General features: G+C 39.8%; 1 protein-coding gene across 1 annotated transcript in view; it reads right to left on the bottom strand.

The window, feature by feature from the left end:
- Positions 1-16,797, bottom strand: part of TTN (titin) — a 284,943-nt gene that overhangs the window by 186,632 nt on the left and 81,514 nt on the right. Inside the window, exons 62-90 of the mRNA XM_066233115.1 lie at positions 16,457-16,735; positions 16,061-16,339; positions 15,670-15,948; positions 15,280-15,567; positions 14,755-15,033; positions 14,244-14,525; positions 12,897-13,175; positions 12,496-12,777; positions 11,449-11,727; positions 11,045-11,332; positions 10,610-10,888; positions 10,234-10,512; positions 9,846-10,124; positions 9,438-9,725; positions 9,006-9,293; positions 7,515-7,796; positions 6,979-7,257; positions 6,585-6,866; positions 6,161-6,439; positions 5,779-6,066; positions 5,307-5,585; positions 4,935-5,213; positions 4,555-4,833; positions 4,126-4,413; positions 3,703-3,990; positions 1,811-2,092; positions 1,295-1,573; positions 587-868; positions 193-471 (exon numbers count right to left, since the gene is read on the bottom strand). Of these exons, the coding sequence (XP_066089212.1) occupies positions 193-471; positions 587-868; positions 1,295-1,573; positions 1,811-2,092; positions 3,703-3,990; positions 4,126-4,413; positions 4,555-4,833; positions 4,935-5,213; positions 5,307-5,585; positions 5,779-6,066; positions 6,161-6,439; positions 6,585-6,866; positions 6,979-7,257; positions 7,515-7,796; positions 9,006-9,293; positions 9,438-9,725; positions 9,846-10,124; positions 10,234-10,512; positions 10,610-10,888; positions 11,045-11,332; positions 11,449-11,727; positions 12,496-12,777; positions 12,897-13,175; positions 14,244-14,525; positions 14,755-15,033; positions 15,280-15,567; positions 15,670-15,948; positions 16,061-16,339; positions 16,457-16,735 (8,172 nt within the window). The remainder of the gene's footprint in view (positions 1-192; positions 472-586; positions 869-1,294; positions 1,574-1,810; positions 2,093-3,702; positions 3,991-4,125; positions 4,414-4,554; positions 4,834-4,934; positions 5,214-5,306; positions 5,586-5,778; positions 6,067-6,160; positions 6,440-6,584; positions 6,867-6,978; positions 7,258-7,514; positions 7,797-9,005; positions 9,294-9,437; positions 9,726-9,845; positions 10,125-10,233; positions 10,513-10,609; positions 10,889-11,044; positions 11,333-11,448; positions 11,728-12,495; positions 12,778-12,896; positions 13,176-14,243; positions 14,526-14,754; positions 15,034-15,279; positions 15,568-15,669; positions 15,949-16,060; positions 16,340-16,456; positions 16,736-16,797) is intronic.

Below are 16,797 nucleotides of genomic sequence, written 5' to 3'. Positions count from 1 at the left end.
CAGGAGAGACAGATATAACTTTGAACTTGGTTTTCTTCTAACTATATATGGTATGCTACTTCTGATTTGGCTGATTCGGAGGATGTCATACTCACGTCATGCTGTAGAAGATGGAGCCCCTCACACATACGCGTGTATGCAAATCAGGAACTACAATATAATTACATTGAAACAAAACCCTAACCAACCAACCTGAAACTTGAACTGAGACTGTGCAGCTGTCTTTGCCGACAGGGTTTTGCACCTCAAAACTGTACACCCCACTGTCACTGGGGGTCACGTTGATAATCTTAAGGCCAGATACTTTGTTGAAGAAGCTTATTTTGTATTTGCTGTCACTTGTCAGTTCTTTTCCATTCTTAAACCACTTAGTACTGAGTTCAGGTGTGCCAGTGACTATGCACTCCAAGGTACAGGTGTCTCCTGTGGTAACATTTATGGATTGTGGCTTTTCTACAATTGCTGCAGGTTCTAAAACAAAATAAAATTGCATCCAAATTTTAAAATCAACTTGAAAAACTAAAGAAAACACAGACACTGGTAAGTATATGCCTTATGTTCATAACAACTTCCTATATGTACTAACCAAGAATGGATAGTGTGGCAAAGCATTCTTGCATTCCAGCATCGTTTTTGATCTGACAGGTGTACTTCCCAGCATTGGCTGTTTCTGCTCTTGAAAACTGTAAGGTTGCAGTGTTTTCTGAATAAGAAATCCATATGTTGCCACTTTCTCTAACAATTTCTCCCTTATCTTTGAACCACACCACTGAAATTGGCTCAGGGCCTTCAACAGTAGTCTGCAACTGGACTTCTTCGCCAACAATAGTAGAAATGTCGCTGAGCTTCTTCACAAATCTTGGTGGTGCTGATGAAAAAGAGGCATATAATCGATTTATAATGTATAGAATTAATAGTATTTTCTCTAACTTTGAATGCTAGGAATCAACGTAGCGATAATGTGTTGTTTCCATATGTTCAATAAGAGGCATTGCTGGTGAATGGGAGTGGGACACATTCAAGTTTGTAGTAAGCAGGAAGAGTTGAACATCTTTTCCTCTCCAGCTTTCTAATTCCAATACAAACCCGTTAGTAAAAAATATGTCTAAAAGAATATTTGGTGGCATTTAGAAATGACATGCACCCTAAACAAAAAGAGTTGGATAGGGAAAAAGGGAAAAGGGTAAGAGATAGCTAGTAATAAAGAACTGGGCAACAGCTAAGGGGCCAACAGAACATTAATATTAGACATTAGCAGAAGATAGTAAGCAGAAGAGAATGAAGTCACTCTAACCTTTCAGAGTGATAGAACCAACACAAGTGTCACTCCCCACATCATTCGTGGCTTTACACTGATATTCCCCAATGTCTGCAGTGTCGACATTCAGGATATGAATACTCGTAAGGAAGTTCTCGGACATTATCTTGTATTTCTTGCCACTTCTAAGTTCTCTCTTGTCTTTATGCCAAGAAACTTGAAAGGGGGGAGTACCCTGAAGCTCACATTCAAGATGAACATCAGTTCCTTTTAGGGTCTCAATAGAATGAAGCTTTTTGTAGAAAATGGGTGGTTCTAAAATTGGAAGGTAATTAAGTTAGGAAAAAGAGAAAGAAAAGTTAGGATGCGTTCTGCAAGTATATAGGTACAAGTAAGAATCAGTTTTCCATTCCATCATAGAGAAAACATCAATTTCACTTTTCTACTGTACCCTTTAAAAGTTTTAAGACATTGATGAAGATCAAACAGAGTTAAGAGGACAACTAGAGAAGAAGCTAATGTGGAAAACACAAAGGAAGAGTAAGAGCTGACCTTTAACTTTTAAGGAAGTGCTGCTGCTTGCACTGCCCGCTGCATTGCGGGCTTCACATGTGTAGTCGCCCGTGTCCTCAACACTGAGATGGTGCATTTCCAACACTGCCACCGAGTCAAGGAATGACATCCTGAATTTACTGCTCTCTTGAATTTCAGTTTCATCTTTGTACCACAATACTCTGATTTCTGGAGACCCTCCTATTTTACATTCATATCTTGTAGATTCATCCTGTTTCACAATTCTTAAAGGTTCTAGCTTTTTAATGAACCTAGGTGGTTCTACAGAACCAAGAGAGAAAATACAAGGTTAAGGTATGGAAAAGGCACATATAACTCAAGATGAAGTAAAAAGAGGAATCTCTGTCGAACAGAGAGGTTTTTAAGTACATTTATTTTTGCAAGCACGCATATCAAATATTATTGTAGGCCCTGGCCAGTTGGCTCAATGGTAGAGTGTCGGCCTGGCGTGTAGAAGTCCTGGGTTCGATTTCCGGCCAGGGCACACAGGAGAGGCGCCCATCTGCTTCTCCACCCCTCCCCCTCTCCTTCCTCTCTGTCTCTCTCTTCCCCTCCCGCAGCCAAGGCTCCATTGGAGCAAAGATGGCCCGGGCGCTGGGGATGGCTCTGTGGCCTCTGCCTCAGGTGCTAGAGTGGCTCTGGTCGCAACATGGCGACGCCCAGGATGGGCAGACCATTGCCCCCTGGTGGGCAGAGTGTTGCCCCTGGTGGGCGTGCCGGGTGGATCCCGGTCGGGCACATGCGGGAGTCTGTCTGACTGTCTCTCCCCGTTTCCAGCTTCAGAAAAAAAAAAAATTATTGTAGAAGGAAGAAGGAAAAGACATTAATTACTATTGCATAAGCCTCTTCCCAGCAAAAGAATCACTTTTGCAGTGCAAGATCAGAGGCAGAGTGTGTTGGCAGAAGCACTCTGAGGCTCACAGGGAATAAGAGTTGTATTACTTCCTGAATGTGAGTCAGTGGAGGACTATTTCCTTTGGCTGCAAAGATGCGTTATATACCATGACAAGTCAGAATAGCAAAAGGGGGTCAGATATCTTAATATTTTTAAAGTGCCACTTTCTTTTTTAGGTTTTAGATATTTCTTCAACCTTAATAATTTCTCTTTCAAGTGAGGACAACAATGCTTTCTTCATTAACCAAAGCAAAAAAAAAAAAAAAAATCAAGCCTAGGGAGATAAAGATGTTTAGCTAGATGCCATAGAGCAAGTGGGATGCTAAATCTAATTATATTTTAATTTCAAGATATTGATAAACTATCACTACCACTACTACAAAAATCTTTAATAATGCTCTAATGGGTTGACCAGCAGGCAACTGAGTTAAGTATTTAACACCTGAAAATAGCAGCCATGACATGTTAGAGAAGAAAATGGTTGTCTTCCATAATGTCAGATATAGATGTACTCCCCAGCTCCCTGGCTTCCATGATTATTTCAATGGGGATAATGGAGGGAAAGATATTGACCTAATTAATCTGGACTCTTCTTGAAGGGCTTGATAGTGTGGGGCTCTGCTGTCCCTTAGAGGGACAAAATCCATTCATTTAGTAACTGCTATGGAAAATAAGTCATTTGAGATAACTTTTTTTTTGCCCTAAGATAACTTCCTTCAAACTTGGACTTTCTTGCCATTCTATAAAAAGTTTTTGCTCCCTCTCTCTAATCTCTACTTTTAGCCATTGAAAATAAACTTTTAGTCCATATTTAATAAAAATTTGAAAAACTTGACCTTATTTGGAAGGTCCAGGATGCACACAATCACTTTTAACTACCATAAGCCTAAACATAACTTTCAAGTATATTCTTCCTCTTAAACTTTAAGATATTGGAAATGTAAAAAAGACCTTGCTAGTTTACTCAAACAAGTACCTTGTACACCCAGATGAGCAGAGCAAGAATCTTTCCCAGCAATGTTGCTCGCATAGCAGGTATACTGTCCAGCGTCACCTTTCCCTACTTTGAGAACTGTCAGCGTGGCAGTATTTTCAACTAAAGTCATCTTGTAGTTGCCTCCAGGGCGAATCTCTCGGTTATCTTTGGCCCAAGTGATTTTGATTGGTGCAGTTCCAGTTACATGACATTTAAAAGAACCACTTTCTCCAAGAGCAAGATCTACTGATACAGGCTTTAGATCAAAGAAAGGAGGCACTTCATGCTCTGAAAAGAATGAAGACATGGTGACTTCAGATTTCATGCTCCCAGACATGAAGCAGATACAAAGGGACACCAGAACTTGGTCCGAAGCAGTGAAGCTACTTCACAATGAAGAGGGTGATATGGTCAGCTACTCACCTGAGAGAATGAGCTTGGCACTGGATGAGGCAGTCCCAAGAGGGTTAGAAGCGGAGCAGTTATACTGACCAACATGGCTCTGGTCAGTTTGCAAAATCTGAAGAGTTGCTACATTATGAACAAAAGATGTTTGCAAATTAGAATCATCTTTCAAAAGTACCCCATCTTTGTACCAAGACACTTGAAGAGGTTCTGAGCCGTTGATGCGACATTCAAATGCAACTGCGAAACCAAGAGTCTCATGAACATCCTTCAGTTTTCTCACAAAAGTAGGTGGAAGTTTGCGCTCTGTAAAGAAATTACAGATAAATCTTATTTACAAGAGAGAAAAGTACCTACAACATATTTCAGTCTACTTAAACTTTGATGATTTTAAGAAAATAGATCTGTCAGCAGACAGCAAGACTTGTTAAGCAAAACAATCATCACCTTTGATAACAAGCACAGCCGAAGAAGCGACTGCCCCCACACTGTTTTCTGCCTTGCATGTATACTCTCCCACATCACTATGGTCCACCTTGTTGATTACTAAGGAGGCAATGTTATTTTTGAATTGCATTTTATATGCAGGAGCTGATCGTAGCTTTGTGTGTTCTTTATACCAAGAAATTCTAATTTCTGGGGTTCCATCCACTTTACACTGTAAAGTTGTAGGTTCTCCAATGGCTGCTTCCACATGTTCCAGAGGTTCAATAAAATAAGGTGGTTCTAAGGTACAAAGAATCGTAGTCAATCAATCGTGCTAACTAAAAGAGGAGGTTTTAAAAGAAAGAAAAGAGAGCACCAAAAAGAGGTAATTGTCAACACACCTAACACAGACACCAGAGCTTCACATATATCCTGCCCAGCCTCATTTTCTATCAGACAACTGTATTGTGCATAATCTTCTACCGTGCTGTCAAGAATTTCCAGTATAGTTGACTTTTCTGTCATAGTAATACTGCAATTTGGAGACTGTGAAACAGGGAACTCATTCTTCATCCAGCTCACTGAGATGGGAGGCGTGCCAGCATATGTGGCCTCAAGAACTATGGGGCTTCCTGTCTCAACACTGAAATCAGCCAATCTTTTCACAAAGGTGGCTGGTTCTATAAGGAGAAAAGAAGAGGGTAAAACTGACATTCTCAAATGAAGACGTGAGAACAGTTTTAAAAGATACGCCAACGGAGAGGAGAGCAAACCTTTCACAAAAAGATGAGTGGTGCAGGAAGCAGTTCCAGCATCATTAGTAACAAGGCAAGAATAGTCTCCACTCTGCAATGGCTCCACCTCAGACAACTCCAGTTCTGTGACAGAGTCTTCCAGAGAGATGGTGCATGACTCCCCTGACACCAGTTCCCTGCTGCCTTTAAACCATTTGACTTTGAAAGGAGGGGTGCCTCTAATGACACTGGTGAATGTGAGGCTCATTCCAGGTAAAACTTCCACAGAATCAGGGGTTTGTTCAAAAGATGGTGGTTCTAGATACCCCAGCAGGGAGGGGAAGATCAAGAGAAAAAAAAAGAAATCCAAGTGAGAAGTGCTTTTTGCTATTAGAAAAAAAGGGAGCTAAGACTAAAAATGAAGACAAGATAAGGAAATTCCATGCAAGGCAGGCACTGAGTCACAGGGAAGAGACCTAGGGAAGCAGCAGCCTGATTCTTGCACACTGACCTTGCACAGTCAGGACTGCTGAGCATTCATCTGAACCAGCCACGTTGGCAGCCACACATGTGTATGTGCCTGTGTCAGAAGGCTCCAAGAGGCTCAGAGTCAAAGTGCAGACATTTTCTGAAAAGCTGGACTGGCATTTAGGCCCACTAACGATCTCATTTCCATCCTGAAACCAGCCAACTGAGATGGGAGCCGAGCCTGAGACTCGGCACTCCAAAACCACAGAGGCCCCCAGGGTGGCTTTGGTGGCTTTCAGCTTGCGGATGAAGGAAGGAGGCACGACTCGATCTATGCAGAGAAAGGTAGTTTTCTGTTTAAAGAGAAGCTTTATTTTTTCCCCCCAGGAAAAATGATATACTCATAAAAATCGCAGACAACTTACCGGAAACGTGAACAGATACAGTGCAGTTACTTTTACCAACACTGTTTTTCACTTCAAAGCTGTACAATCCCTTGTCACTCATTTCTGCACTGGGGATCTTAAGTGAAGCCACTTTGTTGATGAACGTAATGTGATGTTTGCTGTCTGCCGATAATTCTCTTCCATCTTTGAACCACTTGGTGGAAAGTTCTGCTGTCCCAGCCACTACACACTCTAATGCAAAAGGATTTCCAGTCGTGACAGTCATGGGCTCTGGCTTCTCTATGATTCTGGCTGGTTCTAAAAGGAGAAGTAAATTACATTGAAGATAAAGTCACCTTCCAAACTAAGAGTGTAATCAATATAGGTAAGAGTAATATTTGCGGAAAATGATCATGGGTCAATCGACTAGATTTTTTTTCTCAGGCTGTACATTGTTACTAACCTAGTACAGTCAAGACTGCGGAACATTCCTTCATCCCAGCATCATTTTTGATTTGGCACACATATTTTCCAGAGTGAGATGCTTCTGGGCTACTAAGTTGGAGGGTTGCAATGTTATCAGTGAATGAAATCTTCGTATTTTCACTCTCTCTGATGACTTCACCTTTATCTTTCAGCCAGACCACAGAAATTGGCTGGAAGCCTTCCACTACAGCCCGTAACTCAACAGCATCCCCAACAAGGGTCGAGGCATCACTTAGCTTTTTCACAAATCGTGGAGGTTCTAATGAAAGAAAGTGGTTAAAAAAAATGAGAATCATACCCACATAAATTATTGGTCAAGCAAGAGCAGATGAAAGGAAGAGACATATATGTTTGTGCCTGTATATACAAACCTTTGAACTTGACAGTGCAAACACACGTGTCACTTCCCACCTCGTTAGTAGCTTGGCAGTGATATTCTCCTATATCAGAGGCTTCAAGATTAAGGATATGAAGACTTGTGTCAAAATTTTTTGAAGTAATTTTAAATTTCTTGCTGCTTCGTACTTGCTTCCGGTCTTTAACCCATATCACTTCAAACGGGGGGGTTCCCGAAATTTCACATTGTAAGATGACATCAGAACCTTTAAGGGCTCCTACTGGAGAGGGCTTCTGGGTGAAAACAGGAGGTGCTACCAGAAAAAAAGACAAGATAAACAATGAGAACATTTGCTTACTAAAAAGGAAAAAATAATTAGAATCTAAAATCTTTAAGAGTCACTGGTGTGACCACATAACAATACGCTAACCTAAATGACAATTCATAAAAACTAGTTTAAGAATTGCAGACAAATATCTTTAACAAGCACTTTTACATTAGAGTTTATAACATTACTGAGAAGGGATCTAAATCAGAGGAGAAGAAAGAAAGAAGGTGAATGTGTCTAACCTTTGACGGTCAGTGCTGTGCTGCAGCTGGCATCACCAACACCGTTATGAGCTTCACAGATATAGTCTCCACTGTCCTCAGCACTGGCCTCATTGATGGTCAGCAATGCCACAGAATTAACAAATGACATGTTGTATTTCCAACTTTCGTGAAGTTCACTGTCATTTCGGAACCACAGAACTTTGATTTCTGGGGAACCACTTATTTTACATTCAAGTTGGATGGATTCTCCCTGCTTTGCAACTTTTGAAGCTTCTAATTTCTTAACAAACTTTGGAGGTTCTAGTAAATCAAAGGAAAAAAATAACATGCTTATAGTTGAAGATACTGTAAGTGCTTATTTAAACTGGTTTATTAAGAACGTACTTTCTGAGAATTTTGTGGTAAAATAAGTTGCCTTCTCTATTAAATAAGCTTTTAATATTTTTTCTTTTTATTTTTTTAGCGATAGTGAGAGAGTGGTGGACAGACAGAGATAGACAGACAGGAAGGGAGAGAGATGAGAAGCATTAACTCATGGTTATGGCACATTAGTTGTTCATTGATTGCTTTCTCATTTGTGACTTGACCAAATGAGGGCTTCAGTTGAGCCTATGACCCTGGGCTTAAGCCAGTGACCTTAGGCTCAAGCCACCAACCATGGGGTCAAGACTATGATACTATGCTCAAGCTGGTAACTCTGTGCTCAAGCTGGTGAGCCCGCACTCAAGCCAGATGAGCCCGCGCTCAAACCGGTGACCTAGGGGCTTTGAACCTGGATCTACAGCATCCCAGGTCAATGCTCTATCCACTGTGTCACCACCTGATCAGGCTCTTTTAATATTTTGAAAGAGAATTAAATTGATTTTTTTTGTAGTTCAAATATATAAGCTAAAACATATAAGTTAATGTAGTATAGAGGTACTTGATGAAAATTTAGTAATGATAAATCAGAATGTCACATAACAGAAAAGAATGGAAAAAGAGAATGAATAGTTGAAACAACATTTAACAAATTTTATTTAAACAACACTTTTTGGTAGAATTACAAGTAGTGACACACTAACTTAAAGAACAATATAGGTGAGATATGAAACTGAGACTCATGGACATAGATGAAAGTGAAGTGCTTACCAGGGTAGAGGCTCGAGGGGAGGGGAGTAAAGAGGGACAAATACATGGTGATAGAAAATGATTTGACTTTGGGTGGTGGGCACACAACACAATCAACAGTTCAAATGCTGTAGAGATGTGCACCTGAAATCTATGTACTCTTATTAATGTCACCCTAGTAAATTTAATTTCTAAATAAAAAAAGACTCTTTTTTTTAAAAAAGAACAATATAAAGAGAAAAACAGAACTTTGATTTATATTACTTCCAACACGAACATACAAATACTAACATGATCCAGTTAGTTTACCCCAAACGTCTACAAACTAAAGAAACTCTCAGAAGACAATGACACAAACATAAGCAAGAACAAATACTGGTAAATGCCACATAATGATACCTTTTACACTGAGTTGAGCTGAGCACATGTCCTTGCCAACATCATTGGTTGCTTGGCAAGTATAGTGACCGGAATCTCCTTTGCCTACTTTAAGAATTCTCAAGTGGGGAGTGTTTCCCACACATGTGATTGTATAGTTTCCTCCAGGACGAATCTCCTTGTTGTCTTTTGACCAAGTGATTCGCATTGGTTGAGCACCAGTAACATGACACTCAAAGTCAGCACTTTCCCCAGCAATTACATCTATAGATACAGGCTTGATGTCAAAGAAGGGAGATTTCTTAGGTTCTAGAAGATGAGAAGAAAAGGCAATGTGTGTGGGTTTTTTTGTTTGTTTGTTTGTTTGTTTTGCTTTTGTCATTGGTTATTTCTACATTGACAATAAGCAAGAAGTAATGGTTTGCAAAGAGAAAGGTTAACATGAGAACAAACCTCTTGCTGTCAGTCTAGCACTAGAAGATGCTGTTCCCAGTGGATTGGAAGCTGAGCAAGAGTACTGGCCAGAGTGACTCAAGTCAGTCTGCAAAATTTTCAGAGTTGCCACATTATCTACAAATGATGTCTGTAAATTTTCATCATCTCGCAAAAGGACCCCATCTCTGTACCAGCACACCTGGATGGGTGCAGAGCCATTTAATCGACAAGTGAATGTAACTGGTAACCCAACAGTTTGTTCAATATCCTTTAATTGTCTTGCGAAGGACGGTGGGAGTTGACGCTCTGTAGGAAGATAAGTGATAGCTGAGGCATTAGTAGATGAAATAAAAATTTCCTTAATAAAGATACAAGAGTTAAGATAATAAAAAAGAAATGATTAATTTCTAAAATATCATCCATCACCTTGGATTCTGAAGACAGTCTTAGAAGAGGCAGTTCCTATACTATTTTCTGCCTTACATGTGTACTCTCCACTGTCATTGATATTCACTTTATTGAAAACAAGTGTGGCCACATTGTTTATAAGGTAGGTCCTATATTCAGGAGTTGCCCGTATCTTGGTGTCTCCTTTATACCAAGACACGGTAATTTCTGGTGTCCCAGCAACTTGGCATTGTAAAGAAACCGAATCCCCAACGGATGCCTCCAGAGGTTCCAATTCCGTAACAAAATAAGGTGGTTCTAAAGAAAAAAGACTCACAATTAACAACTGGAATAAAAGAAAACCAAACAAATCAGGCTTCCTGTTAGATGAATTGCCAATCATTTAAGACAGACTAAGACAACACACCTAATGTAGATACCAGAGCTTCACAAACATCCCTTCCTGCCTCGTTTTCAATCTCGCAGGAATACTGCCCTGCATCTCTTTTTGTGCTATTCAGAATTTCTAGGATGCAAGTTTTCTCCGTTGTGACTACATTGCACTTTTCAGATGGAGTTATGCTAACACCATCCTTTTTCCAGGTAACTGAGATTGGAAGTGTTCCAGTGTAGGTGCTCTCCAGAACGATGGACCTTCCTGGTTCTACAGAGTGATCACTTAATTTCTTCACAAATGCAGCTGGTTCTGGTGAGTGACAAAGCACAGAGGTTAAACACAATAAAAACACAAAAGAAGATCTCAGTATACAGAAACTAGGAAGAGCAAATGCGTTTGAGCAAACCTTTAACAAAAAGACGAGTAGTGCAGGATGTTTTGCCAGCAGCGTTAGAAACCACACAGGTGTATTCCCCACTCTGAGATATGTCAACACTAAATAATTCTAGTTCTGCTACAGTGTCTTCAAAATAGATGTTGCACCTGTCTCCTTTCAATAGTTCTCTGGCACCTCGGAACCAGCCAACCTTGAATGGAGGGGTTCCTCTGATGACACTGGTGAAGGTGACATTCTTGCCTGGTAGGACTTCCAAAGGTTCAGGTTCCTTCACAAAAGAGGGTGGTTCTACATAGACATGGAGGACAATGAAAAGAACCTGTAAACTCCAAGTTTAAGTACAATTTTGAATTAAAAAAAGAAGAGCACTTCTGAATGTGTGTCAGCCTATATGTACACCCAAAGAGGAATTTGTAAGAAAGGGTTTGAGCGTCTAACACTGACCTTGTACAGTCAACACTGTACGACATTCGTCAGACCCAGCGACATTAGCAGCCACACATGTGTAATTGCCCATATCTGATGAGTCCAGAGAATTCAGCTGCAATGTGCAGACATTATCTGAAAATGTGGTTTGGTACTTTGCTCCACTGACAATCTTGGTTTTCTCATGAAACCAGGCAACAGAGATAGGCGATGATCCAGCTACTTTGCACTCCAAGATGCAAGAAGTACCCAGCACCCCAACAATATCTTTCAGCCTTCGTGTGAAAGAGGGAGGAACCATTCGGTCTGTGTGAGGAAAGGCAAGAGATGCATTGTGATTCAAAAGAACAGAAGAGTCTCACAAGAAGAAAACTTTTGAAAGGGATTTGCATAAGCAATGGAAGGAATATATCAGAACTAACCTGAAACATCAACCACAGCTGTGCAGCTGCTTTTTCCAACATTATTTTGAACCTGGAAAGTGTATGTGCCTGCATCTTGCTTTTCAATGGAGAGAATCTTTAAGGAAGAGATTTTGTTGTAGAAGCTAAATTTGTGTTTTTGGCTGCTGGTCAACAGCTTTCCATCCTTGTACCATTCAACTGAGAGTTCAGGAGTGCCAGCCACCTTACACTCCAGAGTGCATGTTTCTCCTACAGTCACTGTCATTGGTCCTGCCTTCTCAACAATGACTGCAGGCTCTGAAATAAAATTTGATAGCCATCTGTCAAAGTCTGTTACATTTACGATACCTCTGCTATCTTTAGCTCTACTATCCACCTCACTAAGATTGGTTATTCCAGTGAGATACTTATGTTAGAGTTCCCTCTCTAGATTTAAAATGTGATTTTATAATCACATACTGTCATAAAATTCTAGCAGTTATTATTAAGAAATAAGTTTGTGCACTAGTTGGCTTCTAAAACAATTCAGACAGTATACAGTAAAATATGTATATTGATTTGCACTTATCCTTCTTGAGAGCAAAGGCTATATATTATTTTTAATTACTTGGTATTTCTGCTCTACTTTTGGGTAAAAAAATAGTTTTTTGAAAGTTGTTATTCAAACAATTAAAAATTGAAGTTTAATATGCCCAGACATGAAAGTGGCAAGTTTCACGTTGATCTCTGCCATTCTTGTCAGCTTTAACAACTAGTATTTTGGAAACAAAATGTCATGCTGGGCTCCTAATTTTTCTTATGTGTAAGAAAAGATAGCGATGACTACATCTGCTAAGCCATTAAGAAAAGTAGTAACTAAACAGTAAAACAGATGGCTTATTTTTGTTAGAATCATAGAGTTTTAGAAGATTTATTAGATTTTTTTTAAACCTTTCAAATAGAGAAGGATGGACATAGTTCTGGAAAAAATTCCGAGAAGGAGATTTTACCAGTAACTCTTAGTAACTCATTTCAGTGTTCGGCACCACTTTCTAGCAGGCGACTATTGTACCATACTGTACCAACCTAAAACAGTCAGTGTGGCCATGTTCTCCCTCATTCCACCATCATTCTTGATTTGGCAGATATATTTCCCAGCATTAGCTGGTTCTGCTTTTGTAAACTGTAGAGTTGCAACATTTTCCACAAATGTGATTCTGATGTTTTCACTTTCTCTAATCACTTCTTCCTTCTCTTTAAGCCACTGGACAGAAATAGGGTGGATGCCTTCTATGGATGCTTGTAACTCAGCAGGCTCCCCAGCTACGACAGTGAGGCTGGTCAGTTTGGAAACAAATCTTGGTGGTTCTGAACATGGAAAGATGGGTGGAGATTGTTGAAAAGATTGTCCAGATAATGGAACAGAATAAAAAATAAACATTTTGCACATTCCTGCCATTTCTGCCACGTGCAGGAAATATGCTTACCTTTTAACTTTACAGTACAAACGCAAGTATCACTTCCCACTTCATTCTGTGCTTTGCAGTGGTATTCCCCAATGTCTGAAGTCTCGACATTGAGAATGTGAATACTTGCATGGAAGTTTTTGGATGCAATCTTGTATTTCTTGCTACTTCGGAGTTGCCGCTTGTCTTTGAACCACACCACCTCAAATGGTGGTGTTCCCGAAAGTTCACACTCAAGACTAACTTCAGTATTTTTAAGGGTTTCTACTACAGGAGGGAAGCTGCTAAAAACAGGTGGTTCTGTAAAAAACAAGAGTTTCTCATGAATTGGGTTATTTAATTTTGCAGGGTATTTTTATTTCCTTGTTTTTATATTGGAAGATATTGTAATGGGTAAGTGGTCTCAAGTGCTGTCACTTTAGTGTTGGGGAATAACAGCTTTGGAGAGGCCACCAGTCTTGACTGAATCTCTCAGCTTCATGGGCTGAGAACCCTGGCTCTCTGTCCTGAGCATTTCAACATTCTCTCTACTCTACCTTACTTATTTATCTTGGGCTATAAAGATTGATGCACAAATTGTAAAAATAAGAACAAAAGAGAAAAAGAAAACAACTAAACAAAGCCAAAAATGCAAGTATATTAATTAATATGATTTGCATGAGGTATGGAATCCTGACTGCACGAATAAATTGTTTGCCACTGAGACACTTGGAAGTCATGACAACATTTGGGATCTAAGTCTTCCACTTCAACCAATGGTTATGGCATTAATTGCCTCACAACATAACAGAACTGGCCTTTGTGACAAAAATACTGGGAAATGGTAGTAGAAAATACTGGTACTATTTGCACCAAGGTATAGTGATATTATTTTATTAAAAAATAGGAACTGATTCTTGAAAAAATATATAGATATATAGTTGTTCTGCTTTAAATATAAGGTTAAAACCTCTATTGCTCACATCTTGTTTACATGTAGTAACTACTCTTTGTTATTAATGATAAATATTAAAGTGAGAATGGTATATTTATAAATTGACTGAAGGTAAAGTTAATTTAAAAGTGCCTACTACTTTGGGTTTTTTACATGTTTTCGAAACATCAAATTTGAATTGTTTGGCTAATGTGTTGAGGTGATCAGAATTATGGCATTGGAATAACAAGAAAAATATCTCATAATGATTGGCTGGCTACCTGTAAACAATCTTATGAAGAAATAGAACCTAAAAAGGGAAATAACACCAGTTTGGAGAAATATTCTATGAGTTCAAGTGGAAGCTAAAATGACACTAAAAGAATAAAGAGCTATGACACCCAGAGGTGAAGGAGGTAAATTTCAGGTAATGGACAGAAGAAAGAGATCTCTACCTTTTACCGTGACCTTGGTACTGCAGCTTGTGCTGCCAGCAGGGTTCTGAGCCTCACAAATGAAATCCCCACCATCCTCAGTACCAAGACTGTTCATCTGTATGACGGCCACTGAATCAATGAAAGTCATTCTATATTTATCACTGGCTTGGATCTCATGTTCATTTCTGTACCACACAACTCTGATTTCTGGGGATCCAGTTATCTTGCATTCGAGTCTTGCTGAGTCACCTGCTTTCACTATTTTGGATGCTTCTAGTTTCTTTACAAACTTTGGTGGTTCTAGAGAGTGAAGGAAAGAAGAGATTATCAGGGAAAAAATACAAATAACAGAAGTTCAATCAGGTGGTATGTAGAAAAGAGAAAAACGCATGACCAATTCCTTGCAGATACAGTGGACTGTGTTAGAAAGAAGGGTACACTCTTGACTAGGCAGGTGCACTGTCACAGATCACAGAAAGGACCAGAGCCACAGGTTAGACAGAAACAGAAAACAATCAAACTTGCACACCTGTCACAAGCAACATTGTTGTACAAGAGTCGCTACCAACATCATTGGTAACTTGGCAAGTATATTGTCCTGTCCTGGAAGCATCCACAGAGTAGAGATTTAAGAAGCTAGTTGACCCTTCCAAGCCAATGAAACATTTAGGTCCAGGGGCAAGTTCCACATCATCCTTAAACCACTTTATTTTAAACGGTGGTGTTCCTTTTAGTACTGCTTTAAATTCCACGGTAGAATCAGGTATGGCTTGCTGTCGCTCAGGTTTCACTAGGAAGCTTGGTGGTTCTATGAATTTTTAAGAGAAACATATTGAATTAAATTCCTGTAGTTAAATTATTTTACCAATTTTATGGACATATAAGAAAGCATCACTGGAAAGAGGTAATGACTGAATAGTTCTTGAACTCAATAAATACATATCTACAGAAACGGAATTATTAAGACCTTTAGGTCTAAAGAATACAAAGTAAGAGTGATACACTTCAAAAGCAATTACAAAGAAGAATCAAGAAGGGGTAAAGAAATTCCAACCTTTTACAGTTAAGATGCCACTGCATGCATCGTCCCCTGCTACATTGGAGACTTTGCATGTGTAATTCGCAGTATCTTCTAATTCCAGATTATTAACTTCCAGTACCACAGTGTTTTCGTGACAGACGAGTCTGTATTTTGCACTTGTCGCTATTTCCTTTCCATCCTTAAACCACTGAGCGCTAATAGGGAGTGAGCCAGAAACCTTGCACTCCATGTGAATAGAAGAGCCCAGGACTTTATCCATTTTGGCTAATTTTTTGGTGAACGATGGAGGAATATTTTGATCTGTCCAATGCAAACAGCAAAACACATCCATTAACATGTTGCCATTTGTTTACCAAGGACATAATATAAATAACAGAAGCCAACCGGGGCCAACGTACACACCTAGCACTCTCAGGTAGGCATCACAGCTGCTGCTTCCAAAGTCATTTTCCACCTTGAAAGTATACTGCCCACTGTCTTGCTTCATTACTGACTGGATCCTAAAACTGGCCACATTATTTTCAAAACTCATTGAAAAATATCTACTGGGCACAATTTGTTTCCCATCTTTAAGCCATTTCACTTTGAGTTCTGGTGTTCCAGCCACAACACACTCCAAGGTCACTGGATCTTTCTCAGTGACATCAACAGATTTAGCTTTCTCTAGGATCTGAGCAGGTTCTGCAGTAAGAATTAAAATGTGGGTAAGTTTCACTGACAATTCTACTAGACATAAGGTATGTTTAGGAAATTGTCTGCACAGTCTAGCTCCAAAAGGGAATAGCTTACAAACCTTGTACTAAGAGGAAAGCATAACACCTCTCAACTCCTGACTCATTCTTGGCTTGACATGTGTATCTCCCGCTGTGTCCATTATCCACAGCTCTGATCTGAAGTGTGGCCACGTTGTTGACAAAGGAAACATGAACATTGTCATCTTCATCAAGAATCTGATCATCCTTTAGCCAGGTTACAGAAATGGGGGGCGAGCCAGCCACGGTACCCTGAAAGGTGGCAGAACTTTTCAAAACAGTGGTGATGTTTTCGATCTTCTTCGTGAACGATGGTGGTTCTGTGATTAGATAGTGTGAAAAGAAGAAATATATTTGAACTCCTACCCATAATCATAAAACTAAAGAGCATTACGGTATTTTTCTTTGGCAGCCTGCTTCTCGTGTGTGTAACTGACCTTTCAGGGAGACTCTAGCATTGCAAGAGCAGCTGCCACCTTCATTGCGCACAATGCACTGGTATTCCCCAGTGTCTGAAAGGTCACACTTGGTTATGTGGAGACTAAACACTGTCACCCTGCCAGTCAAGGTATATTTTTTGCTGCTGCAAATTTCCTTGTTATTCTTTAGCCAAGTGACTTCAAATGGAGGCGTTCCCATAACTTCACACTCCAGCTCCACATTGCTGTCTCTCACAATTTCCATGGGCTTCAACTCCCTGATAAAGGTGGGAGGTTCTAAAAATTCAAAAGGAAGACAGAGACTAGCTTACTCAAGGGAAGACCCAAGTCCTACCCAG

This window comes from Saccopteryx bilineata, chromosome 5 (assembly GCF_036850765.1).
Source record: "Saccopteryx bilineata isolate mSacBil1 chromosome 5, mSacBil1_pri_phased_curated, whole genome shotgun sequence".
In the NCBI taxonomy this organism is placed as follows: Eukaryota; Metazoa; Chordata; class Mammalia; order Chiroptera; family Emballonuridae; genus Saccopteryx; species Saccopteryx bilineata.
This window is presented reverse-complemented; position numbering and strand designations above follow the sequence as displayed.